The 26,731-nt window shown below is 37.3% G+C and overlaps 16 protein-coding genes across 18 annotated transcripts; 7 read left to right on the top strand and 9 right to left on the bottom strand.

Moving 5' to 3' along the window:
* Positions 1-464: 464 nt before the first annotated feature.
* Positions 465-3,659, top strand: Gasu_49810 (protein HIRA/HIR1). 2 transcript variants are annotated; one of them, XM_005703997.1, is made up of 3 exons: positions 465-1,333; positions 1,387-3,177; positions 3,227-3,659. In XM_005703997.1, the coding sequence occupies exons 1-3, from the start codon at positions 575-577 to the stop codon at positions 3,509-3,511; spliced, it is 2,835 nt and encodes a 944-aa protein (XP_005704054.1). In that variant the 5' UTR covers positions 465-574; the 3' UTR covers positions 3,512-3,659. The 2 variants fall into 2 exon arrangements, with proteins under 2 accessions (XP_005704054.1, XP_005704055.1); XM_005703998.1 differs by having other exon boundaries at positions 3,227-3,539.
* Positions 3,554-5,184, bottom strand: Gasu_49800 (hypothetical protein). 2 transcript variants are annotated; one of them, XM_005703996.1, is made up of 3 exons: positions 4,992-5,184; positions 4,344-4,936; positions 3,554-4,280 (listed from the first exon to the last, which is right to left on the bottom strand). In XM_005703996.1, exons 1-3 carry the CDS (start codon positions 5,162-5,164, stop codon positions 3,736-3,738), a joined length of 1,311 nt encoding a protein of 436 aa, XP_005704053.1. In that variant the 5' UTR covers positions 5,165-5,184; the 3' UTR covers positions 3,554-3,735. The 2 variants fall into 2 exon arrangements, with proteins under 2 accessions (XP_005704053.1, XP_005704052.1); XM_005703995.1 differs by having other exon boundaries at positions 3,674-4,280.
* Positions 5,185-5,294: 110 nt separating this feature from the next.
* Gasu_49790 (uncharacterized protein) lies at positions 5,295-6,682 on the top strand. Its single transcript, XM_005703994.1, has one exon. The coding sequence runs from the start codon at positions 5,383-5,385 to the stop codon at positions 6,478-6,480; it is 1,098 nt and encodes a 365-aa protein (XP_005704051.1). The 5' UTR covers positions 5,295-5,382; the 3' UTR covers positions 6,481-6,682.
* Positions 6,683-6,684: 2 nt separating this feature from the next.
* On the top strand, positions 6,685-8,139 carry Gasu_49780 (nucleic acid binding protein). The gene is made up of 7 exons (XM_005703993.1): positions 6,685-6,964; positions 7,018-7,116; positions 7,167-7,229; positions 7,284-7,386; positions 7,441-7,515; positions 7,585-7,712; positions 7,769-8,139. Exons 1-7 carry the CDS (start codon positions 6,839-6,841, stop codon positions 7,922-7,924), a joined length of 750 nt encoding a protein of 249 aa, XP_005704050.1. The 5' UTR covers positions 6,685-6,838; the 3' UTR covers positions 7,925-8,139.
* A 4-nt stretch (positions 8,140-8,143) lies between these two features.
* Positions 8,144-9,194, bottom strand: Gasu_49770 (nascent polypeptide-associated complex subunit alpha). Its single transcript, XM_005703992.1, has 5 exons — positions 9,014-9,194; positions 8,870-8,964; positions 8,667-8,813; positions 8,352-8,606; positions 8,144-8,288 (listed from the first exon to the last, which is right to left on the bottom strand). Exons 1-5 carry the CDS (start codon positions 9,096-9,098, stop codon positions 8,223-8,225), a joined length of 648 nt encoding a protein of 215 aa, XP_005704049.1. The 5' UTR covers positions 9,099-9,194; the 3' UTR covers positions 8,144-8,222.
* A 30-nt stretch (positions 9,195-9,224) lies between these two features.
* Gasu_49760 (ribosomal large subunit pseudouridine synthase B) lies at positions 9,225-11,129 on the top strand. Its single transcript, XM_005703991.1, has 6 exons — positions 9,225-9,540; positions 9,604-9,672; positions 9,727-9,917; positions 9,972-10,089; positions 10,143-10,238; positions 10,290-11,129. The coding sequence occupies exons 1-6, from the start codon at positions 9,253-9,255 to the stop codon at positions 10,446-10,448; spliced, it is 921 nt and encodes a 306-aa protein (XP_005704048.1). The 5' UTR covers positions 9,225-9,252; the 3' UTR covers positions 10,449-11,129.
* Positions 11,130-11,213: 84 nt separating this feature from the next.
* Positions 11,214-13,514, bottom strand: Gasu_49750 (MFS transporter, SP family, sugar:H+ symporter). Its single transcript, XM_005703990.1, has 2 exons — positions 13,229-13,514; positions 11,214-13,175 (listed from the first exon to the last, which is right to left on the bottom strand). Exons 1-2 carry the CDS (start codon positions 13,501-13,503, stop codon positions 11,909-11,911), a joined length of 1,542 nt encoding a protein of 513 aa, XP_005704047.1. The 5' UTR covers positions 13,504-13,514; the 3' UTR covers positions 11,214-11,908.
* A 1,129-nt stretch (positions 13,515-14,643) lies between these two features.
* On the bottom strand, positions 14,644-15,584 carry Gasu_49740 (uncharacterized protein). Its single transcript, XM_005703989.1, has 4 exons — positions 15,515-15,584; positions 15,264-15,454; positions 15,030-15,213; positions 14,644-14,967 (listed from the first exon to the last, which is right to left on the bottom strand). Exons 1-4 carry the CDS (start codon positions 15,564-15,566, stop codon positions 14,759-14,761), a joined length of 636 nt encoding a protein of 211 aa, XP_005704046.1. The 5' UTR covers positions 15,567-15,584; the 3' UTR covers positions 14,644-14,758.
* Positions 15,585-15,591: 7 nt separating this feature from the next.
* Positions 15,592-16,314, bottom strand: Gasu_49730 (CDP-alcohol phosphatidyltransferase). The gene is made up of 3 exons (XM_005703988.1): positions 16,233-16,314; positions 16,126-16,183; positions 15,592-16,067 (listed from the first exon to the last, which is right to left on the bottom strand). Exons 1-3 carry the CDS (start codon positions 16,301-16,303, stop codon positions 15,711-15,713), a joined length of 486 nt encoding a protein of 161 aa, XP_005704045.1. The 5' UTR covers positions 16,304-16,314; the 3' UTR covers positions 15,592-15,710.
* Positions 16,315-16,323: 9 nt separating this feature from the next.
* On the bottom strand, positions 16,324-17,964 carry Gasu_49720 (DnaJ homolog subfamily B member 12). Its single transcript, XM_005703987.1, has one exon. The coding sequence runs from the start codon at positions 17,950-17,952 to the stop codon at positions 16,789-16,791; it is 1,164 nt and encodes a 387-aa protein (XP_005704044.1). The 5' UTR covers positions 17,953-17,964; the 3' UTR covers positions 16,324-16,788.
* A 10-nt stretch (positions 17,965-17,974) lies between these two features.
* Gasu_49710 (uncharacterized protein) lies at positions 17,975-18,670 on the top strand. Its single transcript, XM_005703986.1, has one exon. It carries the CDS (start codon positions 18,018-18,020, stop codon positions 18,570-18,572), a length of 555 nt encoding a protein of 184 aa, XP_005704043.1. The 5' UTR covers positions 17,975-18,017; the 3' UTR covers positions 18,573-18,670.
* Positions 18,671-18,674: 4 nt separating this feature from the next.
* On the top strand, positions 18,675-19,889 carry Gasu_49700 (50S ribosomal protein L2 (plastid)). The gene is made up of 2 exons (XM_005703985.1): positions 18,675-19,787; positions 19,847-19,889. The coding sequence occupies exons 1-2, from the start codon at positions 18,769-18,771 to the stop codon at positions 19,863-19,865; spliced, it is 1,038 nt and encodes a 345-aa protein (XP_005704042.1). The 5' UTR covers positions 18,675-18,768; the 3' UTR covers positions 19,866-19,889.
* A 2-nt stretch (positions 19,890-19,891) lies between these two features.
* On the bottom strand, positions 19,892-20,424 carry Gasu_49690 (60S ribosomal protein L44e). The gene is made up of 3 exons (XM_005703984.1): positions 20,369-20,424; positions 20,142-20,318; positions 19,892-20,088 (listed from the first exon to the last, which is right to left on the bottom strand). The coding sequence occupies exons 1-3, from the start codon at positions 20,369-20,371 to the stop codon at positions 19,954-19,956; spliced, it is 315 nt and encodes a 104-aa protein (XP_005704041.1). The 5' UTR covers positions 20,372-20,424; the 3' UTR covers positions 19,892-19,953.
* A 3-nt stretch (positions 20,425-20,427) lies between these two features.
* On the bottom strand, positions 20,428-21,134 carry Gasu_49680 (uncharacterized protein). Its single transcript, XM_005703983.1, has 2 exons — positions 21,060-21,134; positions 20,428-21,002 (listed from the first exon to the last, which is right to left on the bottom strand). The coding sequence occupies exons 1-2, from the start codon at positions 21,127-21,129 to the stop codon at positions 20,542-20,544; spliced, it is 531 nt and encodes a 176-aa protein (XP_005704040.1). The 5' UTR covers positions 21,130-21,134; the 3' UTR covers positions 20,428-20,541.
* Positions 21,135-21,143: 9 nt separating this feature from the next.
* Positions 21,144-25,254, bottom strand: Gasu_49670 (5'-3' exoribonuclease). The gene is made up of 2 exons (XM_005703982.1): positions 23,960-25,254; positions 21,144-23,906 (listed from the first exon to the last, which is right to left on the bottom strand). Exons 1-2 carry the CDS (start codon positions 25,250-25,252, stop codon positions 21,168-21,170), a joined length of 4,032 nt encoding a protein of 1,343 aa, XP_005704039.1. The 5' UTR covers positions 25,253-25,254; the 3' UTR covers positions 21,144-21,167.
* Positions 25,255-25,264: 10 nt separating this feature from the next.
* Gasu_49660 (oxygen-independent coproporphyrinogen III oxidase) lies at positions 25,265-26,719 on the top strand. Its single transcript, XM_005703981.1, has 2 exons — positions 25,265-25,953; positions 26,003-26,719. Exons 1-2 carry the CDS (start codon positions 25,285-25,287, stop codon positions 26,696-26,698), a joined length of 1,365 nt encoding a protein of 454 aa, XP_005704038.1. The 5' UTR covers positions 25,265-25,284; the 3' UTR covers positions 26,699-26,719.
* Positions 26,720-26,731: the final 12 nt, after the last annotated feature.

Below are 26,731 nucleotides of genomic sequence, written 5' to 3'. Positions count from 1 at the left end.
CCAAATGCATACAACTACAAAGTTTTCAAGAATACAAAATACAACACCAAACTTGAAATATCCTATACCTTTGCAAACATAATGATCAACACTTGAGATACACGTTTTCTTCTCAATTTAGCTGCAAAACTCAAACTCATTCTGTGACTCAAAAATGACCTTGTATCAGTTCATACAAGATTCATTTCAGGTGGCTCCTTTCTTCTAATTCGGTCATTCCCAAATTTCAGAGTATACAAACTTTAGTAGCTTGTAAATGAAGGGAATACTCTCTCTTCGAACCTTGTAGACAAAATTCTCTACCTATGTCAAGTAGTCGTAACGAATTTCCTGCAAATCCTTCAAGTTGGGGTATATAGACTCAACCAATACTCTGTTGAAGAACAGAAAAAATACGAATGCAACTTGTCATTAAAAAAGAGCTTTATGTACACGGCATTTACAATTCTCTCCTAAAACTTTGTATATTGTTGCGTCCTTCACAAGCTTGGTTGGAATGTGATATTTTTCAATAAACTTCCAATCTTGTTATTAAGAAGAAAGAAAAATGGACTCGATTGAATTTTAAAAAAATATGGGAAGAGCTTTACGTCCTGAATGGTTGACACACCGAGTACGACAAGGTCAACCACATATTTTCTCTGTTGATATTCAAAATATACAAAACAACCCACGAATTGCTACTTGTGGATGTGATGGTATTGTTAGAATATGGTTTTTGAAAGCCCTAGTTATTGGAGAGCAAGATCTTATTGGCGAGGAACAAGAAGAGGGTGTTGAAGTACTCCAAGTGGAGGAAACTCGTTCCACTGAACAGTCATCCGATAAAAACAGCAACTCTTCTATTCCCCAAAACGCTCTTGCTGCTTCTCTCTCCTATCATAGTCGCTCTGTGAATATGGTTCGTTGGTCACCTCAAGGACAGTGGTTGGCATCTGCAGGAGACGATTTTCTCGTTTTCATCTACCACAAGGAAGAAGGAAAAGGCTACAGTCCTTTTGGTAGTAAAGAACCCACTCCACTAGAAAATTGGAGAGGTCGTAAGCTGTCAGGTCATAGCAACGATGTTCTTGGGGTTGCTTGGTCACCCTCTGGAGAGCTATTAGCTTCTTGTAGTGTTGATAATACTATCATCATATGGAATGTGAGATCAGATACCATAGTAACACGTCTACAAGGGCACGAAAGCTTTGTAAAAGGCTTATCCTTCGACCCTACTGGACGATTTCTTGCTAGTCATGGTGAAGACTTGGCGGTTTTGATTTGGAAGACAAGTGACTGGAGAATAGAAAAAGAAATTCGAGAGACGTTTAAAGAGTCACGAACTGTAGAGGTTTGTAAGTTTCTTCAAGAATGGACACAGCAAAGTTGAAAAGTTGTTTCTAGTATCAAAAAAGTTTGTTTTATAGGTTGGATTGGTCTCCTTGTGGTAGAGAACTTGTTTGTTCCAATTGTTTAGCAGTTCATAATGATAAACGTATACATGCAGCTGTATTATTTCATCGTGAATGCAATTTCGAAAGACCAGAGTATTTTAAGACCTCGGTTCCCGTTCTCTGTGTTCGTTATTCTAAACGAATGTACAAATCAAAAAGAGATGAACAGGTTGATATTGGAAATGAGGCATATACTGCCATTGCATTTGGAACAGCCAGTGGTACACTCCTTGTCTGGGTTTCCAAGTCTTCCAAGGCTTTGCTTGCTTTAAAAAACGCTTGTCAAGGTCCCATATTGGATCTCAGTTGGTCTCCAGATGGCTATAGTCTCATTACTTCATCAGCCATTGGACCTCCTTTGTATTTTCAGTTTACAGAAGAAGAGTTGGGATATGTCTTGACAGCAAAAGAAGAAAAGCAAGTTTTTGATGATGTGCGTAGTAAATTGGGAGCCAATTACGAAAACGTTCCTTTGACTCAATCTACAGTACAACTTGAAATGGAAGGTTTATATGCGAAGCATATGCAAGAAGGATATTTGCCAAATCAAATAGTATCTTCTCAAGAACATTTGGAAAAAGACAAACATAACGGTGTGCACCAACCATCATTACAACAAAAGCAACAAGAATACAATGTAGGCAAAAAGAGACGAATAGTACCCAAATGTCTCTCCACTTCCAACCCACAAGAAAATGGAGGAAGCAACCCATTAATGAACACTGAACAAACTCATCTTGCAGAACCTATCGTGACAAATGGCAATGAATATAGGAACATGGATTCTGTTGTTGTTGATGCAAATTTGGATGTTCATACTAATCTCCAGTCGGAGCAGTTTCAAAATCTTCAGCATAATGACAATTCTTGCAGTAATCAACAGACAAGAGAAAATTCTTCCACAGATGGAGCGAATTTTTTCGTGCAACATTTTCGTAAAAGATTGGAATCCTATACCCCAACATTAGGAGAGGCTTGGTTATTTCATTCACAAGAAACCCTGGACAATCCTTCCAATCGCAAGTTGTCACCATTTCCTATGGAATGGAGCAAACATCGGATGATAGATGAAGACGACAAGATAATTCTTCGATTTGAAAATGATGAATTGTATTGTTGTTCAAACGACAAGATATTATGGCAAGCAGCATTAGCAAAGAATGCACATCCGATTGCTTTGGCTGGTGAAAAATCGACATTGTATGCTGCGGTTTCCAACAGCAATATGTTGCATCTGTTTAGTATTTATGGCTCTCGACTCTATGCTTCTATAATTTTGAATGCTCGTCCGCATATGTTGGAAGTATTCAAGGGATATTTATTTGTGATTCTGGTTAACGGAGAAATGTCACTTTATCGAATACCACAGATCCATTTGGTTCTAAGAGCATCTGTATTACCCATACTACCTGAACAAATTTCCGAAAAGATGGGACAGCCGATAATTTATCCACCACTGATTTCTAAACAAGAAGATATCTGTCTTACCTTGTACAATGGAAGTTCTTATTTATTTCAACGCAATTTGGGAAACTGGATTTGTATTGCAGACGACTCTTTTATTCACTCTGAATTTTTCCATATCAATTTTTCAAGTCATTCAGAACATGAAAGTATTCCTCAAAGGCATTTATTGACATGGTTTCGCAAAATGGTTGGAAAGATGACGACTCCGAAAATAGCCAATGTGAAACCAACAAAAGTCTTATTAGAAAGCATTGCACATTTGGAAACTATGATGGTATGTTTTTCATAAGGTCTGTTTTTACCAATGATTTGATTTCCTTTAGGCAAGTGCTGATATCCTAAACTCAAAGGAAGAGTTTAGAAAATTGTTGTTGTGTTACATTGAGAAACTTTGCAGTATTCAAGCAACTGAACTTCCATCACGAATGGATAAATTGAAACAAGTGTTGGATGATATTCTTCAAGGAAAAGACGGTTTCTTTTCTCGCAATTTGGATTCTTTCGAAAAAACTACCTTTATGTTGCAAGTTGTATTGCCCATTGTCTCCAAGAATCGACAACTTCAAAATGTTGCAGAAGAATATGTAGAAAAGATCAGGAGCATGTAACCCAACGAGGTAAGTATGGAAATCTATGAGGTTCTATATATGATGCACTATTCAAATGATGAGCAAGTTCTGAAACAGAAACTTACTATTACATGTTGATACCAATCTTCTTCATCATTCTAGCATTACTCTGAGTGCATTTGTTTATCATCATCAAAGTTATCATCTGAAATGTACATATCTGATACTTGCTTTACATTTTCTAGGCATCAAATCTATACATACTAGGAGAAGAAATTGGTTCTTTCCCCTTTTTGACGATCCTCTATAAGCCACTGCGTTTCTTCAGGAGAAGGATCCCAATACCATTCAGGATGGGTAGCAAAAGGATTATAACGATAGTTGATAAACAACTCCTCATTTTCTACATCTCTTAGTGTAATAATAACCATCCCTCTCATAACTCTACTCTTTCGATCCTTTCCAAACTGCATCACATCTTCCATTTTGGAAAGATGTGAGCTCCATGCTTCATCTTCTTGTTCATCCAGTAAATATCGATTAGGAACCAAGATTTTCATTGCAGGTGACATTCTGTATAACGGATAATCAAACGATAGAGCTATTATATTTGGCTCGGTTCCTTTAGGAGGGTGATTGGCATACTGACCCAAGGCAAAAGGATTGATCCGCTCCCAAGCAACTTCAGGTCTTTCTCCCTGAAAACTTATTGTTTGCTCATCATATGGCTTACCATCGATAATAACTCCATCCTGTCGTTTTACAAGATGTACATTGTATTTGCTTACATAGGGATAGCCAGGCAATTCTAAACAGAGTGAATGTGTTATGTTCAGAAACTATTTGATGCAATCGACAAAACATTCCTTACTTTCCCATTCTGAAGGAAAATAGATGATTCCTGGATACAGCGCTACAACAGAACCTACAGTACACTGACCTTTGATAAAAAGTCCTTGGCCTGCATCGGGTATAGTTGAAGTCGCTCGATAAACTATAAAACCCAACTCCTTTTCTATTCGACGGCTCATTTCTTCGTAGTCTTGCTCTGTTGGAACATATTGCTTTATTCTCCTATCAATTTGGAGTATTTGTCGATCAATGGTTTGCAGTTCCTTATGATTTGAAGAGAGTGAAACCAAATCACCCGAGCGGTCAGTCAATTGTCCTGCCTTTATTCGGTTAGCAAAGCTTATTAAATCAGAAGGGTCAGGCAAAGGATCAGGAAAACGAGGTTTCTCTAACAAAGCAAGCGAACCATAAGGAAGACAAGGTTTTCGCCTGGAACAAATATCTAAAACACTAAACATATTGAGAAGTTGTTCCCAAATGTTTCGTTCCAATATTTCCTTTTGTTCTTCAGGAGAAGGTAAGAACTCTTCAAACTTCTTCTGAGTAACTCTATCTATGGTTTCTGAGCCATCCATTATACGAGAAAAGAAGTCTGCTGCTTTCTTTCCATCTCTTTCGGTAGTGTGCACTCAAAAACAGAGTCATAAGAATAAAAAACGAGACAAACCTTTTCAAACTTGTTAGTACATACAAACGAAGAGTATCATTTTGTCTCAGTTTCTCTTTTCCACTGACTGTTTTCTCAAAGAAATAATTATGCAGTCTCGTCAAGAAACGATCCACTGAACGGAATAATATCATATCGAATGAAGCACAAAGACGATGTCCATTCCCTTCCATTTAGACAATAATAATAAATGTCTTGAGAAAGTAAGAATACAAAAGTTTGTCATACAAAGTTCACGTTATCTATCATTGTAACAAGTTGTGTCCTATCTAAATGATATCTATATATATATATATATATCTTCATATCATAAGGACGCCGTGTGTAAGAATTGAAGATTGCTTTGTGCTGGTGACTCATGAGCCAAATAGAGAAAGATTGTCCGTAATATATGTCTTCGCTGTCCAAGGAACAGTTGCGCGCTCGTTTACGTTTGAACCAACGTTTGGCAGTTAGTCAGTCGAGTGACAATAAAAAGCCACCGCCTTACTTTTGGAGGTTACGTCCAATAGGTTCCAAACGAAATACAGAGACAACAACTGCTTGGGAAGAAAATGAGAATCATACTACTTCCAGTAGTATAGATACCAAAAGTGACCGTTTATCAGAGTTGACTTTTCATTCTACAAAGGAAAAGGAAGCTAGTAGTGAAGATTTGCAGACCAAGCTTCCTAGTGCATATAGGCAAGTTGAAGCTTCGTCGAAGGGACAGTGTTCCAAACTGGATGTGGCAGATGTACAGGAGGGCGCAAGATCGGTTCCACAACAGGAAGAGACTGAAACAACTTTAGGCGCAGAGTTAGAGGATAATAATGACTTGAAGCTAAATGGAGGGATACTTGAAGAAAAGGATAAATCGCTGCTTGAAAAAGAGGTGAAAAGATTACAAGACGTTCTTTCGCAAAAAGAAGAACAAATAAAGCAGAAAGATAGTGAAATAGGCTATCTTCGTCAGGTTCTTGGAGAAATTGCTACTGCTGCTCATGTTGCCGTTCAGTTCGAGTCAAGCTACTCATTCCCAGCAACATATTATTCAGCTGAAGATGTTAAACTATCCAAGTCATTTGACAAAGTTTCGTATCCCTCGAAACGCGGCTTTCACTCACAGCCACGTCCTGAGAGTGGTGCTTTTTATTTATCTGCTCATACGGAGGCTGATATTGATGCTCACGACACTCGTGTGAGCTATTCCAATGAAGTCATAAAGCAACTAGAGTCATCCTCTAACCATTCTGGAAAAGATCGAAAACTCAAGTTATCTTTACCAGTGGACTCTCTTGGACTATCAGGTCCTGATACAACAAGCGGTCGTCATAAGGCTTCTTCTCTTACTGGTGACACGTTGTCTCTTCAGTCTATACCTTCAGAAAGTGATTCTTTGCAGTATAATTCACAAGAACAACAAGAACCATCCACCGATATGGTACCTCCAAGTCCACGAATATCTCAGCTAAGAATTCAAGAAGAACATGATGAACATGTTTCTTAATAAGTCGGTTTTGAGAATATAGTTTTCTTCTTCAGTTTTTGTCTTTTTTAGGGGGTCTTGAAACTCGTATATCATATGCATATATATATATATCTGGATTGATATGTATTTACAATATTATGACAGATTACTTGTACATATTTTTATCATCACATCTGCAGGATGTACACTATAACTTGTCAATAAAAAGATTTCTTCAACATATTTTGGCATTTATATAATTGTTGTTGTTGGGTGAAGACGTGGGGAAACGTTAGGCAAGTGGCCGCCTAAGTGACTGCGCTTCTTTTCAATCCTTTTCACTGAGCTTGGACTATTGAATCCTTAATATATTCCGAATTTTTTAACGTGAGAAAACATGGAAAAATATCGACGAGTAGAGCGTGCCAAAAGTCCAGGTCAAACACCTCCTAATCAAGTACGAATAACAGCGGCGGGTAAAGTACCAGCTTATGTGGATTATGCATTCAAGTTGCTTCAAGAGGTATTTTTCGAGTTTCTGTGTTGGAATTCAGTAGCTTTATTATTCTCTGTTAGGAACAAACTACGGTAGAAATCGTTGGGCTGGGTAACGCCATCAATAAAGCTATCACTGTAGCAGAACTATTGAAACGGAAAGTTCCCAAACTGGAGCAAGTATGTTATACCTGGACGCTGTTTATGAGCTAACTAAAGAACGCATGTAGGTGACAGATTTAAGCTCCGTGACTATCGAAGACCGCTGGGAACCTCTGGAGGAAGGCTTGGACGTGAGTCAATCTATTTATATGGATGCTTATTACAACACTAATTGTTGAGAATAGCCTATTGAAACTTCCCGTACAGTCTCCTGTCTTACTATTCAGTTGGGAAGAGGAGGCTTGGATCTGCATTCTCCTGGTTATCAAGCTCCAGAGGAATATTCAGGTAGGTTCTCTTTTGTTTTCTTGAGTAATTCTGGGTCCGATTGTGTGTCTATAGGCAACCATGTGGATAGTTCCTTTTTCTCGGAAAGAAGAAGAGGTCGTGGTCGTGGTGGTTTTCGAGGTGGACGAGGTTAGTAGACAGATATTTGCATATTTCTTTGCAAGGCTAAATTTGTTGTATTATTCAATTCTATTTCAGGTACAGAGTTTTATCGTGGTCGTGGTGGTGGTCGTGGTGGTGGAGGTTATCGAGGACCTCCCCCTATGGAAGATGATTTGGAGTTTGTAGACCGAGATAGGCGTGTACCTTTCCGTGGTCGTGGAAGAGTAAGAAATAATAATCAATATATATATTCCGACCCGGTATTATGGGATATTTGTAGGGTTTTCGTGGAAGAGGTGGAATAAGAGGTGGCCGTGGAAGTGGAGGATTTAGAGGTGAAAATGAACGCGGTCGAGGCAGTTATGGAAGAGGTGGACGAGGAGGACCAAGTAGAGGCAGAGCTCGTGGTGGTGGAGAATTTGGCTATGCTTATTGATATGGCAGTCATTTCTTTGCATATTCGTAGGACTACGAAACTTTCGTAGGCTTGATGAACGTTAGATAGCCGAAGAATATACCTATGTTTGTGTTTGTCTCTTTTGTGTGTGTGTGTTTGTCCTTTTGTTTAGAAGAGTGCTTTGCCTGGAATTCTGCCTTTGAATGGATTGGTCACGCCGATAAAACTTTTTTGGGACATATTCAAAGACAAATATTTTTTATGGCAGTAAGACACAAACTGCGCAATGTCCATTTTTCTCATAGGAGAAGTTGATCATCTTGCTAGTATTGGCTCATCAAACTGTGAGTTCCATAATAGCATTGACAATGTCTCCATTTTGATTCCGTAATGCCTTTACCGCCTGAAGTCGATTCCATATCTGTTTAGTTGTTGTATTATGCAAAGTCAGAAAGTTTATTTTTACCTTGGCTCGAGTTACATCTGCCTGTTGCATAACCAACTCAATATCACTAGGCTCTAATCCTGCTTCATCCAACTCCCCTTCTTCTTCCTCTTCTGGTTCATTCTCCATAGTGCGTGCCTCCGTTGGCTCCGCCCCTTTACCACTTGCTGTAAACTCGGGATTCTTAAATTGCTCAGCTGCAGCTGTCTGTGCGGCAACCGACAAATCTTCTATCTTGGCATCTCCAAAAATAACATAAGTATCAGATCCTGCTGACTAGATAAAAAAAGGATGAGCAAACCATACAAAACTATCCAGTTCCTTGAAAGAGCCAACCTTGTAAACGTCGGGTCGGGAAATGACAAAAAGAATATTTCTATTCTTCTTGATGGTTACTCGTGTAACACCTGAAACTGCTTTCAAACCCAACTTTTGTAAAGCTTTTCTTGACTTTTTTTCTGCTTTACTTTGTCTGGTTGTCCCCTATGTACAAACATAGTTTCAGATAACCACTCTACTCGAGGACACCCAACTTTTACCTCTTCCATTGCATGTTCGTGAGAATGTCCTTCATGTTCATGGTGTTGATGATTCTCTTGAGCTTCTTCTTGTTCGTAACCTTCCTGTTCGTTTTCTACGGACACTTACACTCTGTTCTCTATTTTCAAATAACGCTACAATACCTTTCTCGCTTAAAGATTCCGATGTAGCCTCTTCGACTATAGTACCCTGATTTGAGACATTCTGCTCTGCGTCTACTTGTGCCATGGTATCTATAGAACTTTTTCACTCAAGACGACGTCGACAGATAAACACTTCAAATGCAAAGAAAAGGGTTTTAGAATGAAAATCGGAATAGACTTGAAGTTCATTCGTTAGATTTGCTATGCTCAGTTTCCAAACTAGTTATAGTGTCCATAATATGTTCAAAGTCCTTTGTCTATTGAAACCTATATGGAAAAGTCATTGTTTACATATATTTAGAATGAACAACTATTCTGCTACTGTTCGTAGTTTTTACGCTAGTCCGTTGCGTAGTGTTCCTAGTTCTGGAATGAAGGAGCGTGACACTTTTCCTACCGACTCAAGTGAAAGACTACAAAAGTTTCTTAGTAATAGTGGTATAGCATCCAGGAGACACGCAGAAGAACTCATCAGCTCCGGTAGAGTAAAATGCAGTGGAATAGTGGTCACTACTCTTGGTACCAAGGCAAGTTATTCAAAATGGAATATATATATATATATATATATATCAGATATTGAAACAAAATAGATATTTCCGGAAAAGGATGTTATTGAGGTGGATGGAAAAGTAGTTTATAAGAGATCCTGTTTTCGTTGGGTATGCCCAATTTTAAGTTGTAGTTTTATATGAGCGTTGCTCATTTCCGTGTAGGTCATGGTGAACAAACCTTTTGGACTTATTACAACAGCAAGAGATGATCGTGGTAGAAGGACGGTTTGTGATTTAGTGAAGGATGCCCATAAGGATGGCTTGGTTCCAGTGGGTCGTTTGGATCAAGCAAGCACGGGTCTCTTATTATTAACCAACGAGACTAACTGGATACACAAATTGCTCCATCCCAAGTACGTGTTTTGGTGATTCGTTCTGAACTTTCGAGTGATATTCTTTTAATGTAGGTTTGGACACTCCAAGGAATATATCGTTTGTGTACAAGGAAGAGTTGAAGAGAAAACTTTGGACAAGTTAAGAAGAGGTGTACTTCTTCCAGGAGAAGAAAAGGCTACAGTTCCAGCTGTATGCAAAGAGCTGATTTTACTTTCTGGCATTCTAATTACTTGAAATATTAGGTCTTTAAGGCTTTTGCATGCTATGCGGATCGTAGCTATATCCGCGTAGTCATTCGAGAGGGCAAGAAACGTCAGATTCGACGAATGTTTCTTACAGTTAGTATTTATCAAGTTTTGGAAATTGTAAAATCTTATCGTTCGTATTAGGTGGGTCATATTGTATTATCATTAGAGCGTATACGTTTTGGTTCCTTGTTATTACCTACCGACCTAAAACCTGGAAAATGGAGAGATTTGTCACCATCTGAAGTAACCAAGTTGAAAACAGAGCTGGGGCACTTTATAAAAGGAAAGAGTCTCGCTTAGGTTGGAATATGTTTTCGATGAACGACAAGTTGTCGTTTGATTGTAACTTTTACTCATCTTTTTCATTCAACATAACAACTGGTAGTAGAATTATATGGTTTATTATATAGTAAGGAGAAAGAATGGATAGGCACATTGTGTTTGAGTTGTATTTTGAAATCTAAAGAGTACGTGATTAGACAAGTGGACGGGAAAACTTCTCAAGGTAGCTCATGCACTTGATAACCATTCGTGAAGCCTAATGAATATATTACTTTCAAAATGGTTCCAGTGAGTCCTTTATACTGTTAGTCATATCTTTCAAGATGATTCCAGAAAGATGAAGCTATTGGAACTCGTCAAAAAATAGACTAATCGTTTCCATAAGACTGTCAGAAAACCTTCTGAAACAAGCCTAAACATTCACTTTCAATAAAATAGATCCGATACTTTTCATAGGATCCTATTTTGTATATGTGTATATATATATATATATATATATACAATGACAAGCTTATTTTTCTCTATTATCAAATATGTCTTTCTCAAATGAAGATTTGTTCTGATATTCCTCCACACTTGAGTATAGTTTGTCATTTGAAGACTTAAGAACCGATCCTAGAATGTAGGTTGTCTAGACTACAAACAAGGAAACGAGAAGATATTTATACTCAAGGCTATCAACTAGAAGATTTGTATCACAATATTTGAAAAAATTCTCCCCGTACTGTTCATTTTTATATCCGAGAAGGAAAAGTGCATAAGACAATATACAAAAAGCTATAACAAGTACACGCTAATTCATCTCAAGAAAGAGAACAACACAACAAGGTCAAATACTTTCTCTCTGCTGGAAGCCTTTAACAAAATTGTATTGTTACCTAATCGGAATTACGAGCAGGAACAAACTCCAGAATATTCGATCACCTCGCCTAGGGTAAACTATTCAAATATTGTATAAAGTCAGTTTGGCTCAATTCTTCGAGACAAAGCAACTGGGTTTTCTATCTATTTCCTATATACTCTTCGAGACAGTTTCATTCACAGCAACAAAAGTTTGATGGGATAACAGCAAGTTTCCATTGAAACAAAGTATTTCTGGCCTTTTTCAAGAGGACGAAGTTATTGTCTATTCTTGATATCGAATACAAGTAACTTTGTAACCTGTTCTTATAGATATCATGATTTTCTTCGATTGGGATCTTATGTTGATGCTTTCTGAAGAAAGAGTCTCGTTCAAAGTTTAGACACAGGAACAAGTAGTCTGTCTGAATTAATCTTTAGATGTCTTCGAAAGGTTTGTCTTTACCACCCATTGATCTTCTTTTGTATAATCTTTTCGATGACTTATTGTCTAAAGTTGTATAAATTAAGAGACGAGAATGCATCGCTCACTTCGTGATCTGAAGTACACAACTTTACAACAACGTCGTGGCAAAAAAGAAGGTCCTTGTTTGGTTTATTGAAACACATCAAGATAATCATGAACTAGTGTCGATTATTTCCTTCCATCTCCCGGAAAATAGCTTCTTCATAGTGTTGATGGAACTATGAAGATTTTGTCGTGCAATTTCTTTCATTGGCTGTGAGAAAATGTCATCCACTTCCTCCAAAGTCTTTCCCTTTAGTTCCGGAAGAAACAGTATGATGAAGATCACTCCAAAAAGAGATATACCACCATAGAAGCCAACGAAGAGACCAGTGTTGGTCATTGCATTTCTCATACCTGTAAAGTTGTATGTGACTGTAAATGCCCATAGATAGATAAATGCATCTGCAATTGTCATTCCAAAGCTACGTAAATAGGTGGGATATACTTCCGCAAAGGTCAACCAGGGAAGAGATTGAAAACTACCTGAAAATAATTCATAAGTAATCAGACCCCAAATGTAAATTCCTTCATATGTTTTTGTGTTTTTGGAAAGAAATGAACAGCCAATGATAATACAACCAAAGAAGACTACAATACTGGGAACAATACCAACCATTCGACGTCCCCATTTATCAAGTAATAGTATAGCTGGAATAGTTCCTAACATCAAACTGCCACCTCCAACCAAACTCATGTAAACCGACTTTTCTGCACTGAAACCAAGTTCCTTAAACAGTACTCCGATATAGTACACGACCGAATTGATGCCATCCAACTGAACAATGCCAGCAAGAGTATTTGCTACAATAAATGCTCGAGCAGATCGAGGAACTTGAACAATATCCAGCCAATAAAATGGTCGAGCTTCTGCCAACTTCTTTTCTTCCAATACAGCTTTCTCCATCTCGAAAAATTCAGTAATGCTTTCTTGATTCTCAAAGCTGCGAATTCGTTTCCATACTAAAAAGCTTTGAACTTTTTTGCCCTTTTTCATTAGCCATCTTGGACTCTCTGGAAGGAATAAGATGAACAATAAAAGAAGAGTGGACCATAACAATGAAGAACCTAACATGAACCTCCAATTTCCAGGAACATTGACGAATATGGCAGCAACAACATATCCAATGACCTCCCCTACTGTAATATTAAATTGAAATAATACGACTAACTTTCCACGAATTTCTTTCTTCACTGACTCCGAAACATAAACAGGAGCTGTAGAGGATAGTCCTATACCTACACCGACTAAAATACGACCAGCAATCATTATTCCATATGAATGTGCAGCTGCTTCTAAAATAGCTCCTATGGTAAAGATTAAACAACAAACGACTAGGGCATATTTTCTTCCAATCCATTCATTGATAGGCGTCAGTCTAAAGGTGTGGTTATTATTCAACCAGACTTCGAATGTGGAAATGATACTCACAAAATAGCTCCCGGTATAGCCCCCAAAGCAGCACCAGAGGAAACAAGAGAGAATTGCTTCGTATTTAAATGAAGATCTTCAGGCATGAAAAGATTAGCTCCACTGATAGTGCTCATATCTAAGCCTAAAAGCATGCCAGTCATGGAAGCTAATGTGCCCAATATAAAGGGATAATATTTGGGCTGTATGAGTTGCTTCGAATGGACTGTCTCGTCTATTTGACTTTCATACTCTTGTATTTGTTCTTTCCATTCTTCTTTGGGTATATTGTCCATGATCAAATTTAGTTTAGCTTTTCTTCATTCTTCTTTTTCTTATGTCTTTACTTTTGTGTGACTTGATCATTTTTCATGGTTTATTAAGCAAATAAGCAATACACACAATTCTATCGTGGATGATGAACTTATCAATGAATGAGATGAGAGTTCAGATTCCATTGGTCTCGGAACGACAGAGTCTGAATGCTCTTCTTTCAAAGCGATGTCCATTTGACCATCTTTTGGAGGGATATTGCATGAAACAATCAGAATAGATCTTCATCATTCTTCTTTTTCTTATTCTTCTTACTTTTGTGTGACAAGATAAGATCTCTGGTTCATTGTATCTTCATCCATAAATTTTGAAAGATAAAATTCCTTTACTAGCAAGTAAAATACTTGATCAGTACAGCTCTAATGACTTTGCCTTTCTTGTGGACAGCTCAATAGAATGTGAAGAGAAAAATTTCACATAAACTAGTACAAATAAATGGATACCAATCTGGATACAGTTGATAAGTAACATTGATAGCTCTTTATTTAGCAAAAAAAACATCAACGATAAAATGAAAGAAGAGAGTAATATTGGCAAATAAAAAGGCCGGAGTGATGTTGACCACAAAGGAAAGAAAATGTGTTTTGGGTTGAGAATGTGCAAAAATCTTGAAAATAGGAGAGCAATGTAGCCATCCTTGTGTTTCCAAAAGACAAACACATGAATAACAAGGATGAAATTGTGAATAAAAGTCATTACACATGATCTCGGTTGAGTCTCCAAGGTAGAGACGCTTAAAGTTTGAAACTTTTTGGGAATCAAGTAGAGGATTGTTATGTCATTCAATGGCTTATCATTGTGATGATGCAGTCTCCACTGTCGAAAACCTCTTTGAAAAGGTAGACAATACAGAATGATCACTTTTCAAGGATGAAAATAAAATTATTCTTATCAAGTTCTGGAAACTGTCAAATCTTATCGGTTTCGTAGGATGGGTCATATTATATTCACATGAGAACGAATTCATTTTGGTTCCCTTTATTACTAAACCAAAAGAAGAGAGAGACCAATTTGAGAAAAAGCAAGGCTGGGCACTTTGTCACAGGAAAGCGTCTTACCTAGATTGGAAAATATTTTCAATGCACTCACAATAACTATAGTCTATTAAAAAAAATGAATACTACGTCTGTGATGTCTTTATTTACAAAAACCAATGGCTATATTGTTCATGCAGGTCTTTAGGTGTTGTGTTCAAATGTCAATCTTTTGACAGCGTAGTTACTCATTGGCTTGTTTCAATGTAAAGGAAACAATGGAACAAACACTCATTGCAGTTATCAACGTATGAACAGAAGGTTCGATATGTAAAGTAAAATATAAAAATAATTGAGAACCAGCGAAACCAAACAAAGCCAACAAAAGGACTACTTTCCAAGATGACATACCAACTGGATAACAAACTTCACTAGTACCATTCAACAACGAACCTGTTCAAGAAATGGTTATTCGTCTCTATTTGCTCTCAATCAATTCCAACTTATCTGCTTACTCTTTGAAGTAACAATGTCTTGTGTAGACGACTGCCAAGCTTTTGCTGTACGTTTCTTATATTTCAAAACCAAAGTATTCAGTTTACGGTTGTCTTCTGCAATATCCTTCTTCATACTATTGGATGCTTCGAATAGTTGTAAAAACTGTTTGTTCCAAGACGCAAGGGAGTGGCCACTAACGCGCTAGTAAAACTTGAGCAAGAATAAGTCAAGTACAAGTCAATTCAACACACTTTCGCAGTTTCAATACCCTTGTTCATAATCTGTGGTCGGTGTTGGCGGAAGTTATCAATGATATGGTTTCGAATATGTTGCAATTCACTCTCAATATAATCATCCAAACTTTCTCTCAACCTCAACTCTTCCACCTGAGACATAACTTGTCGAACAATTTTCTCTTGTTGAAGCTTTCTTTTCAACCTTTCTATAATAAAGAAACCCATCAACAACTTGTCCAAGGTTTCAAACACTGGGGAATCGATACCTCTCCATTCATCCTCAAAGGGATATCTTCCTGGTTGCTTGTTACTTTGCATTTTCCAGTTTCTATCGTTTAAAGTGTTACATTTCCTGGCATTTCTTTGAGCCAAGTTCCATAAAACCTGTTGAGTATCCACAAAAACACTCGTCATGACTTGGAAATTTCTAGTCAATGGATGGATTTTCTTAGAGAAAATTATTTAAAGCATACGAACAGCCCACCAAAGTCTTTGTAAAATAGAGAAAAATACTAATAAAGCAAATAATAGAAAAAGAAAAGGCAAGTAGAAACGAGGTAATATTATCATCAAGGAATAAAACAGAATGGTTTCTGTTCCACCTATAAGAGCTTCGCACATGGTAACATGCGTCATTTCCTTTGTTTTCAACTTGCCAGCTTGTCTTTGTTCTAATATTGCAGCCAAATAGAATAACGAAGCAGAATTGACGAAATAAAGGGATTCCAAAATGGCTAGTGTGAGCCATAGTGAGTAAATATCATTCTGGTTGGCCCAAGACGCCTCAAAAGTTAGAGATATAGGAATCCAGCCATATATCTAGTCAAAAAATAGTCTATAAAAGATGATGTTTAAAACTTAGAACTCGTTAAGTTACCGTGAAATCTGACAATATGTCTATATATGCACCTAGAGCACTTTCTTGCTTTCGTACTCTAGCAATAACACCATCTAAACCGTCTAAAAAACGATTGATAAACCAACTCAGCAACGCTAAAATCTGAAGCCTTTATTGTAAAGATTTGTATCAAATTCACTTTGACTACAACTCTCATACTTACTTATAGAAACAACAAAAAACACAGAATAGGCCAGTAACAAAAGAAATAATAGTAATGGTAATAGGGTGAAAAGGACAAAACTTTACAAAAGGTCTCAAAACATCTTCTTTCCACTTTCGAAGAACCGAATCCAAAGTCATCGACAATTTTGGTCACTATTCGTTCGAGAGAATCTCTTCATAAGAATTGAGAACTTCTTCGAATTTGGTTATATACGATACTTGGTGAATACTTTACATTTCATGAAAGAGTCTATCTTTGCACTTATATCACCTCCGTTCTCTCTTTCCTTTTACAAAAAAAATGAGGAATAAGAAATGAATGTGAAAAGTGATTTCAAACAACCCCTTTCTATCAAACAAGTTTTGTTGAAATATCTTGCCAAGAACAAATTCATATTTGGATCCGTTCTACATGATATAAAGGAGTGTTTAGGTTGTATATAAACTCCTATAAATGGATATCGGAATTCGTCTTCTCTATCCATATCTCACAAGTAAGGGACGTAAATTTTCAAAATGTTCACAGTTGGTAGAATTAAAGTCTTGCAAGAGTTTTCTACGATGATTCTCCGTATGAAATAATGGTAGATTCCTTTCAAGATAATGTTGACGTTCCATTGCACATTTTCCAGAGAGTTCCATAAGCTTTGAATGTTCCACTTCCTGTTCCAATTTCAGAACTTCATTGGGTTTTAAAGAATCCCACTGTAAAGACGGCTTTACATAGTACAATACTCCTGCATGGGCTGTTCTTCTTTCAATAGAATATGTGGAATCTGGATACAACTGAAATAGGGGTGAAGAAGGAACTGAAAAATATGCGAGTAATACAATCAATAACACTGGCCACATATTTGAAAGCATCAATAATATCTTTCCTAAAGATGTTTGTGGTATTCTCCTGGACCTACGAGAACCAAAAGAATACTCCTGTTCAGAAGCATTTGAAGCATGAAAATTTCTAAAAAACTGAAATAAAAAATCTTCAGAAGTAAAGAAAGGTGTTTGATGAAATCCTGTAAAAGGTCTCTCTCGAAAGGTTCCTGTGAATGGATCAAAAAAGAATGCACTTGAAGCTCCTTGTCGACTACTTGTCCTACGTCTTGGAATAGCACGTTGTTCTCCAGTATCAACTCCACTACGATCATATTCTGCTCTTCTTACAGGATCAGACAGCGCTTGAAAGGCTTTGGCTACCTTCTTGAAGGCTTCTTCTGCTCCAGGACAAGGATTCTTATCCGGATGTAACTTCACTGCCAACTTCCGAAAACTTCTTTTGATATCTTCCATACTTGCATCCTGCTTGATATTCAATATCTTGTAATAATTATTTTGTCGTTTGATGTGTTCCACCAAGGTTGTCTGTTCTTCAGTTGCCTCTCTGCGTCTTTCGTTGTCAACTCCATTAAAAGTTTCCTGGTGCTCTTTTCCCGTTCTCTTCTTATTCTCTCCCGTGGAAACTTTAGTTGCCAAAACTTCGCTTAATTCCTTTTCTACTTGTTTAATCTCCTTTAAGCCAGGACATAACCTTTTGGCCTTTTCCAAAAATTTCTTAGCTGCTCCTTCATTGTGTTCCAATATATACTGTCTTGAACGTTCCAGACACCTTTTTGCTTGTTGATAATTTTCTGAAAGTTCCATTTCAAGTCAAAGCTTTCAACAACGCCAATCCACTTTGAAAACTTCGACCAAATATCAATTGGATCATGTTTTTGACTCAGTGTCAGGTGCTTTTAGTTGCTTGTAGCAGATCATATCACCCAACTTGTTGTTTGAGTGAGAAAAGACCATATTTTGTAAATTCAAGTAGATTCCATTTACATACGTTTTGTTGGAGGAAGAGGAGTACGGGTTACAAAGCTTTTGCAGTTTGGGTATCATCGAAGGATAGAGAAAACCCGTCGTCTTTGAATGGAACCAAAGATTTGGCAAACGATTCTCAATTACCAGTCAAGAAACCAACTTTATTGGATAGTGCTGTAGAAAGTTCTCGTCAGCAAAAGTCCAGATTAGAGTCTTTGTCGAACAGTTATCTCAATACAGGGGAGAGTTTGGAAGAAGAAGAAGAAGAAGAACCTACTAGTATTCGACAGTTTATGGGAGAATTGTGGGAGGAGTTGAAACAAGTAGAATGGCCTACTTTGAAACAAGCTCTTCAGGAACTTGTCATCCTTTCTTTGGGTATTTCTGTGGTAGCAGGGTTTATATATTTGGTAGACGCTTTGTTTAGTTATATAGCTGCAATATTGTATTTGAAATGAACATAGAAAAGACTTTTGCATATTTCCAAGTTTACTGTGTTGGATTTTGGCATATTTCATTATATATAATATAATATAATATAATCATCTCTCAATAATCGATCCAAAAAGAGAATCAATTTATATGAAACATTTTGACAAAATGTGGACTCGACGTTAAAGAGAGTATCAAACGTTGTATTTGTTTTCTTAGAAAATGTATAAGTACACTCTTTTTTCAAAAACTTTTTTGTCTCATACATACAAAAGTTGGACAAAGTTTAGTATCAAAGAGCAGTGGATACAACAGTTTTCGTCTGGAACCACAACGGTGACTCCCAAGTCTACTGATCCAACAAGGCCGTCTATTATCAAGTTGAAGCCAATTACTCCAGCTCGAAGAGAATGTTACTTGGTTGACCTTTCCTTAATATATACAGGGCCACCAGTAAAAGAACTTGCATATTATATTCCTCGTACAGGCGGTCGAGATAGTTATGGTCATATCTCTGTTCGACATAGAGGAGGAGGTTTTCGTGGTCTCTATCGATTGATAGATTTCAAACGTACTCTTTATGAAGGGATGAAGTCTGTTGTCCAGCGCATAGAATATGATCCATATAGAACGGGTTTTGTTGCTCTTTTACAGCACTATTCTTCTGATGGACAAGCTCATCCTTTGGAAGGACAGCAATCCTATATTATATGTCCACAAGGTCTTTCTATAGGTGCGGAAGTTACTTCCAATAGACAACAACCAGTTGATATAAAGCCTGGAAATGCAACATTATTGAAATATCTTCCAGCAGGTATTTTTGTACATAACATTGAAACGCATGCTGGAGATGGTGGAATTCTTTGTAGAGCTGCAGGTACTTATGCTAAGATAGTGACTACCCATCCAGAAGATAATGTGGCAGTTTTACGTCTTGCCAGTAAGGAACTTCGAAAAGTACCTTTAGATTGCATGGCAACCATTGGAAAAGTGTCCAATCCAGAACATAAAAATGAAAAACTTGGTAGTGCAGGTCGCATGAGAGATAAAGGAAGAAGACCTCATGTCCGAGGAGTTGCTATGAATCCAGTCGATCATCCTCATGGAGGTGGAGAAGGAAGAACTTCAGGAGGTAGGCCTTCGGTTTCAGCTTGGGGAAAGCCTACCAAATGTGGTTATAAGACTAGACGAAGAAGTAAAAAGAATCCTTTCATCATAGAAAGACGACCTTCTACGTATCCGTAAGTAGTTCGATTACATTTGATGACTTAATGTTGCAACTCAACATCATTTTTATTAGTTTTCCACGCATCAACTGAGAAAAGGATATGGTCCTAACTATTCTTTTGGGAATTTTTCATATATTCTTTCGACCTTTGAAGCAATTCGAATAAAACAAAGTTTTATTTAAAAAGTAACGCCACCTCTAACTTTCTTTTGGTCGCCCAGTTCAAAGTGCTTACAACGCTTCAAAGTGTGCTGAGTCTTGTAGTGACAATCGACACATTCCAATCGTAACACTACCTTCTTAGTCGTTTTGGCCTAAGATAATACGCCCATAAAACTTTTTGCGACGTTTAAAAGCTTGAACAAACCTTTTTTCGAAATATTGGCTTCGTTTGACCACCATAACCTCTTTGCTTTCGATCATATCTTCTCTTTCCTTGAGCAAACAGGGAGTCTTTTCCTTTCTTATATTGTGATACTTTATGTAAAGTATGTTTTCGGCACTTTCCTGGACAGAATGTTCGTCGAGTCTTGGGAACAATAACCTATATAAGTGTTTTCACTATGCCAACCTCCCTCTCTTAACATTGCTTACCATTCTTAACAATAATCGTTGGCGTCGACGCTATTCTTTTATGGGGCTCAGTTCTCTTATCCAATAGATGTTAATATATTATTATCCATATGCAACAACACTCATACATATAAGAAATTGTTCGAACAAGGAACTTTCTGTGGTGGAATAATGTCCACTCTTATTTATTTTCACTATTCACTAACAACATTCTGTTTGTAACTTTGCATGGAATCCCGCATTCTCTTCAACTCTTTTTGAGTTCTGGTTTTACCTGTACTTGAATCATAAATAGATTCTGTTCGTGCAGACATACGTGGACCTTTTCCATGTAATACATAATCAAAAGCTTCTGCAGGTTCCACTTCTTCTTCCTTATCTATAAATTGGTCTTTGTAACAGTCCTTATCTTTGGCTCGATTATCTTCCTTTCTTCTGCTAATGTCTTGGGCTCTTTTCTCAAAAAATTCGGAAATATATTTAGAAGCTGTTTCGCGAAGTTCTACTCTCTTCGTTTCCTCAACTCTCCTCTTTTCTTCTATTCTTTGAGGCTGTTCTGTTCTCCACTGTTGTAAACGCTCTCCTTCGGGTGGTAACTGGCGGAACTCATCTTCCCACGTGGAAGTACCAAATGAAGTGACGTTCCTTTCCGAATCTAGTTTCAACGTTGTACATTCATATCCAAATACTTGTCTTTATTTCCTTTACTTACTAGCTAACGTCACGTTGTCCGAAATAGGACCGCTCTCAAACATCTCCTCTTCATAAGGATTGAAAGACATTGGAGGATAATCACAATTTCACACAAGTCCAATTTAGCTTACGAATCCTTCTTTTCTTCTATCGATGATGGTTGTTTTACACGTCGCCAAGTGTAGACTCGTTGATAGGACTTTTTATATGGCGGAGATTTCGCATTCAACTTGTTCTTGAATTGGAATGTTTGGTGTTCTCTTTCTTGAAGTTGTTCCCAGATCTGAACAGGGTCTCCATTATCTGGAGTTGTCATCTTCTTTCTGGAATCACGTTCCTCCTCTAGTTGGGATTCATTCTGAACCGAAGAATCATTCAAAAGTTGGGATAAACGATGTGTCAATTGAGATTCAATCCATGAGTCGGCCTTGGACTGTTTCTTTGGTTTGGAATGTAAAGAGTGTTTGAAAGAATCCAAAAAAAGTGGCTTTGTAGGCGTCTGAACATTCATTGTTCTCTTTGAGCGTTGATTCCTCAACATCTTGTCATGACCAGAATGAGAAGATATTTTGGAATATGAAAAGTCTGATGAATTGCTCTTCAAAGGTTTCTCGCTGTTATGCAATTTCAATACAGTATTTCTACTTAACGTCTTTCCTCGATATGCTGGACATCGATGATGAAGATCAGTACCTGCAGGAAAGGGTTCATCAAATACAACCTCCAATTCCGTTCCATGTATGCCAACCACAGTACCATGAAAACCAAAAGGTACAGGTCCAGTGGCTGAAATATTGACAACTCTGTCTTTCAAACAAACATTCTCCTTCAAACTCTGTATACCTGCAAGATTGGTCTTATTACGTTGCTTCTCATGTTCATCTCCAAAAAGCAAAAGTTCTCTGGGAACTACTAAAAATTGTTCATCTAGCGACTGTACTTGATCACGTTTGAGCTTTTGTTCTACATTCGCAATCTCTTCCTTAGACATCACTTCACTGCTGCTGTGTAGTAGTGGTAACTTGGCAAGTTCGAGAGATTTGAGCCATTCCTTGATACGAGTTACCACAATTTCGCTATTCACTCCCATATCGATGTATTTGGAGCCAACATTCTGAAGAGAAGAATCGTGAAAAGTGTTGTCAAGAATGTCAAACACTTGTGGAAATTTCTGTTTGTATTCCAATAGAACTTGTATGGCTGAATAAGAAAATTCATAAGAGTTGGACGACGTCAGTAATCGACAATAACCGGGAACATAAAGACTCTTTGATACAAATTTCAAACGAAGTCCAATATCTTCAGGTCGGTCATTGGACTTGGAAGACTTGACAAACACGGAGCTTGTGATCCTCGATACAGCATATGTTGTACTCTTCAATAACTCTGCAGTATTAGATAATGAAAACCAAGTGACTTGTTCATCTTTGTTCGTTATGATCTTACTATCATCCCATTCTACAGTTTTTTGGTTTAAGAATTTGATTTTCACCCAGTCTGAATAAAACTCAGAGTCATTCTTGGGTCTCTTGATATGACTTACTACCAAAGCTGTTCTTCCAAAATGTGGACCTTTACCAATGTAGACAACTCGATCACCTCTGTTCAACTCCGAAATGGTAGATGTTATATAACCTTGTTTCCTTTTCATTCTAGTGGAAAGTTCAATAGGTACAATGACAGAAACAGGTAACCAAATATCTTCGTTACAATAAGAAACAATGGCACCAGAAGTAGGGTCTCTTTTATCACAAAGATGAACACCAACCATATATTGAACTTCTCCAATATCTAAAGCATTTCTACTCAAAGCTTGCTTTCTAAACTGTTCCAATTGCACAATGAAAAAGTTGGGATCAACAGTTTCATGAATGAAAAGCTCCGATGTTCCCGGTTGTTTAGAAACCTTTTCACCCGTACAATTTATCACAGACCACACCAATGCCTCACAACGCCAAGGATATTCTACCAAAACTCTCTTTCCTGGTGAAAAAAAAGACTGTCCATTTACCACATTCATAAAAGTGGTCGTGGATCCTTGATTATGATTGGTCTGTGGTTGGATAATCACGCTTTCTCGTTTACTTGGAATACCAAACACATTTACACCAATCTTGGCATAATAAATGGAAAAGGATAAGCTTTTCAATGTAGGATAGTTACCGGGAGAAGAAGCACCTATGGACGTTCCAGGAAAGAGATGAGGTTCAAACCCATCATGATGACCATCGACCACTGGAAGACTCAAAGGTTCACAAATCGCAGCTGTCTCTTCAATGTCACGTAAATGATTAGGAAATGGTGAACGTATCTTCCTTTTAATGTACTTTACGTTTTCATTCATTTGATGACGTCGATAAATCATAGTTTGTCGACAAGCGTTTCGATTCCTTTCTTCTTCAGAGAATAACTCATTTGGTATGGAATGGTAGGCTTCCAAAAGAAGACTTTCATCTACAAATGGAAGTTTGATTACACCTTCCCATGCATTTCTCTTTCCATCCATATCCACTTCAAAGTCTGATGGATAAAATCGAAAAATAGGTGATGATTTGTCATTCATCAACTTTTGTAAAGCAGTTGGTAAACACCAAGCACTTTGAGGAGGTAACACAGCCAAAAGTTGTTGAAATGGCAAAAAAGGTTCACTGGCACTAAAGTCACAAATATTTGTTACCCCAGTTAAACCAACCAAATCGGAAGCCATTGGAGCATAATGATAAGGATAAAACCATCTCCAACTGGGACAACCACTATAATAATATTTCCATGTCCATAACAATCCTTTAAGATATGTAAACTTGAGCTTTTCTAAACTATCCTTGTCTTCCAAATCCATGTTTAACTTGTCTCGATAATAACTTTTCTAAAAAATGTCTTTAGTTACCATGGATATTAAACAAAATGGATGGCTCATACCTTTATAGATTCCATAAGAGGATCCGTAGAAGCCACATATGCTTCATTCAATGCTTGCTCAATGTCTTCTTTTGTCCAGGGCTCTATACCAGTTTCTTCTGTATTCTCGTTACAATCATTTCCTAAACCCCATATATCATCGTGACTAGTTCCAATATCCACCATTCGAGGTGCTCTTCCTTTGGACTGAGCAATTGCCTCGAGTCTTCTATTCACAATCAACCTTTCCAATAAACCCAATTTGGAAAGAAATATTTCCAATCTCTCCAAAACAATATTTCCATTTTCAATTAAATAACCACCAAATAAAGGTAACAATTTCTTATATAAAGTCAACATAGTATCCAAAGCTCCTTCCGCAATATTCAAGGTGGGTAGTTGAGGCAAAAAATCGTTTCCAACTAGAAAACACATAAAAATAAAATCATGAATACAATTCTCTAAATTGTAAAAAGTAATAGGAAGTGTACAAAATTCACTATCCAGATATTCTCTCAACACTCCGATGGAAAAGAATTCAAACTCTCCTGAAATACAGCGATCCAATGGAGTTGCTTCTACTGCTAAATTTCCTTTTTTGGAAACAAATAACTTGGACAGATCAGTTTGTTCTCTTAAAAGAATAAAGTGTGGTTCATGAGTCACTAAGGAAAGCATGATCAAGTCTGCGTCCAAACCATACAGACAGTGAGATAGATTGGCTTCCCATTCTCCACTTAGCTTTTTACGACGTATATACTCTATGATTTTATGCTCTCCTTCTCCTGGAACGTTGGTAGTAGAAAGAATAACTTCCACAGTAGCCCAAGACTTGTCTTCAGTTATTTTCTTATGAACTAAATATTCCAACGCTTCGGAAAAGCTGGCCATAAAATGAGTGCCTGGAGTAATACAATTGGAATCAAAAAAACGTTGAGGAACGGGCTTTCCTTGTTTGATTCGGTTTTCCATTTCTTGTGCTCGATCCTTGGCAGTTCGAAACCTTCTGGCTCGTTGTTGGTTCATCTTGGCTCGAGGTGCAACACCGTCTATCGCAATATAAACCAATCTTTTGGGACGTACCATCGAAAATAACATATCGATATAATTGAAAGTTTCCAGAAATATTTCTTCTTCTGAAGGATATTGACAAGGAAAGGGTTCCTGACTATCCTTTGGTCGAGCACAATTGTGTAATATTCCGTTGGCATCCAAATAAAAGTTATCCACGTCTGGTACTACAGAAGGAACTACTTTATGTATAGTTAATGGATAACGTTCTGATACCCAACGATAAAACTTTGGAACGCCCATATTCTATCTTTTTCTATTTTGCCAATCCCAAAATGAAGTTGTCCAAGACTTGGCATGAGAAAGCTCTTCCTTTCATTCATCATTCAACTATTACACAACGTAAACTTTTTATTCGTTCTCGAAATATGAGATATATAAATAGTACGTTAGACAATAGGAGTTGTAATCTTCCCAAGTCTGCTTATATTCATATTCCTTTTTGTGTTCGCAAGTGTTTCTATTGTGACTTTGCAGTTATTGCAGGAAAGACCGTGAATTGGTATGATACATATATTTCTCATCTTTTAAGAGAAATAGAAAGTACGTTGGATTATTTCAAACGGAAATATCAAAAGCTACCAGACTTGGAAACTATTTACTTTGGGGGAGGTACACCTTCTCTTTTACCTTCCGTTTATCTTTCACAGATATTACATTCGCTGCAAAAATATGTCAACTTTGCTTGTAACGTTGAACTAACTGTTGAAATGGATCCTGGTACCTTTGACTTATCTAAAGCAAGAGACTTCTCGGCTTTGGGTGTCAACCGAGTAAGTGTTGGAGTACAATCTTTCGATGATTCTCTATTGAAGTTATGTGGTCGTTCACACGATTCAAAAGAAATATACAAAGCTTGGGATATCTTAAGAATGGCAGGTTTCACCAACGTGAGTCTCGATTTGTTGAGTGGACTACCAACTCAGAGTGGAGAAGTGTTCAAGGTATGTTTCTTTGCAAAACAAGGAAAAGTGGACTATATGTTCTTGCAAGGACTCGATTCAAAAAGCAATCTCTTTGGATCCGGAACATTTGTCTTGTTATGATTTGATTGTAGAACAAAAAACTCCTTTTGGGAAAAAGTATCAAAATGGTATATATCCTTTACCATCAGAAGATGATGCGGCTGCTATGTATATATTTGCTTCATGCAGACTAAGAGAACAAGGCTATGAACATTATGAAGTATCCAACTATGGAAAACCCAACTATCTTTCGAGACACAATCAAGTTTACTGGAGAAATCAAAGTTATTATGGTTTTGGTATGAGTGCAACAAGTTATACAGAGTTGAAAAGATTTTCTCGACCTCGAAAGTTACTTTCTTATTTTGATTGGGTAAAGCAACTAGAAATGATACAAAATGGTGAAGTGGAATGTCGGGAGGAGTCCTTACAAGATCAAGCAGTGGATACTTTGATACTTGGCTTAAGAATGAAACAAGGTATTTCAATGGATGAGTTTGAAAAGCAATATGGACAACAACTCTCTTGGCAAATCAAGGAAGCTGCTCAACCTTGGATAGAAAGTGGTCATGTAGTAAGCACATACGACTGCAATGGACAACTACAAAACTTAGCTTTGCAAGATCCGGAAGGATTTCTGCTACAAAATAGTATCTTAATTTCATTGTTAGAAAAGTCTTTGTGGAATAAGTCATCATCCAAATATCACAAGACTCCATCCTAAAGATATTTTTGCAAAACTCAAGCCTTGAATATA

The sequence above is a fragment of the Galdieria sulphuraria genome, assembly GCF_000341285.1.
Source record: "Galdieria sulphuraria unplaced genomic scaffold scaf_47, whole genome shotgun sequence".
NCBI lineage: Eukaryota > Rhodophyta > Bangiophyceae > Galdieriales > Galdieriaceae > Galdieria > Galdieria sulphuraria.
This window is presented reverse-complemented; position numbering and strand designations above follow the sequence as displayed.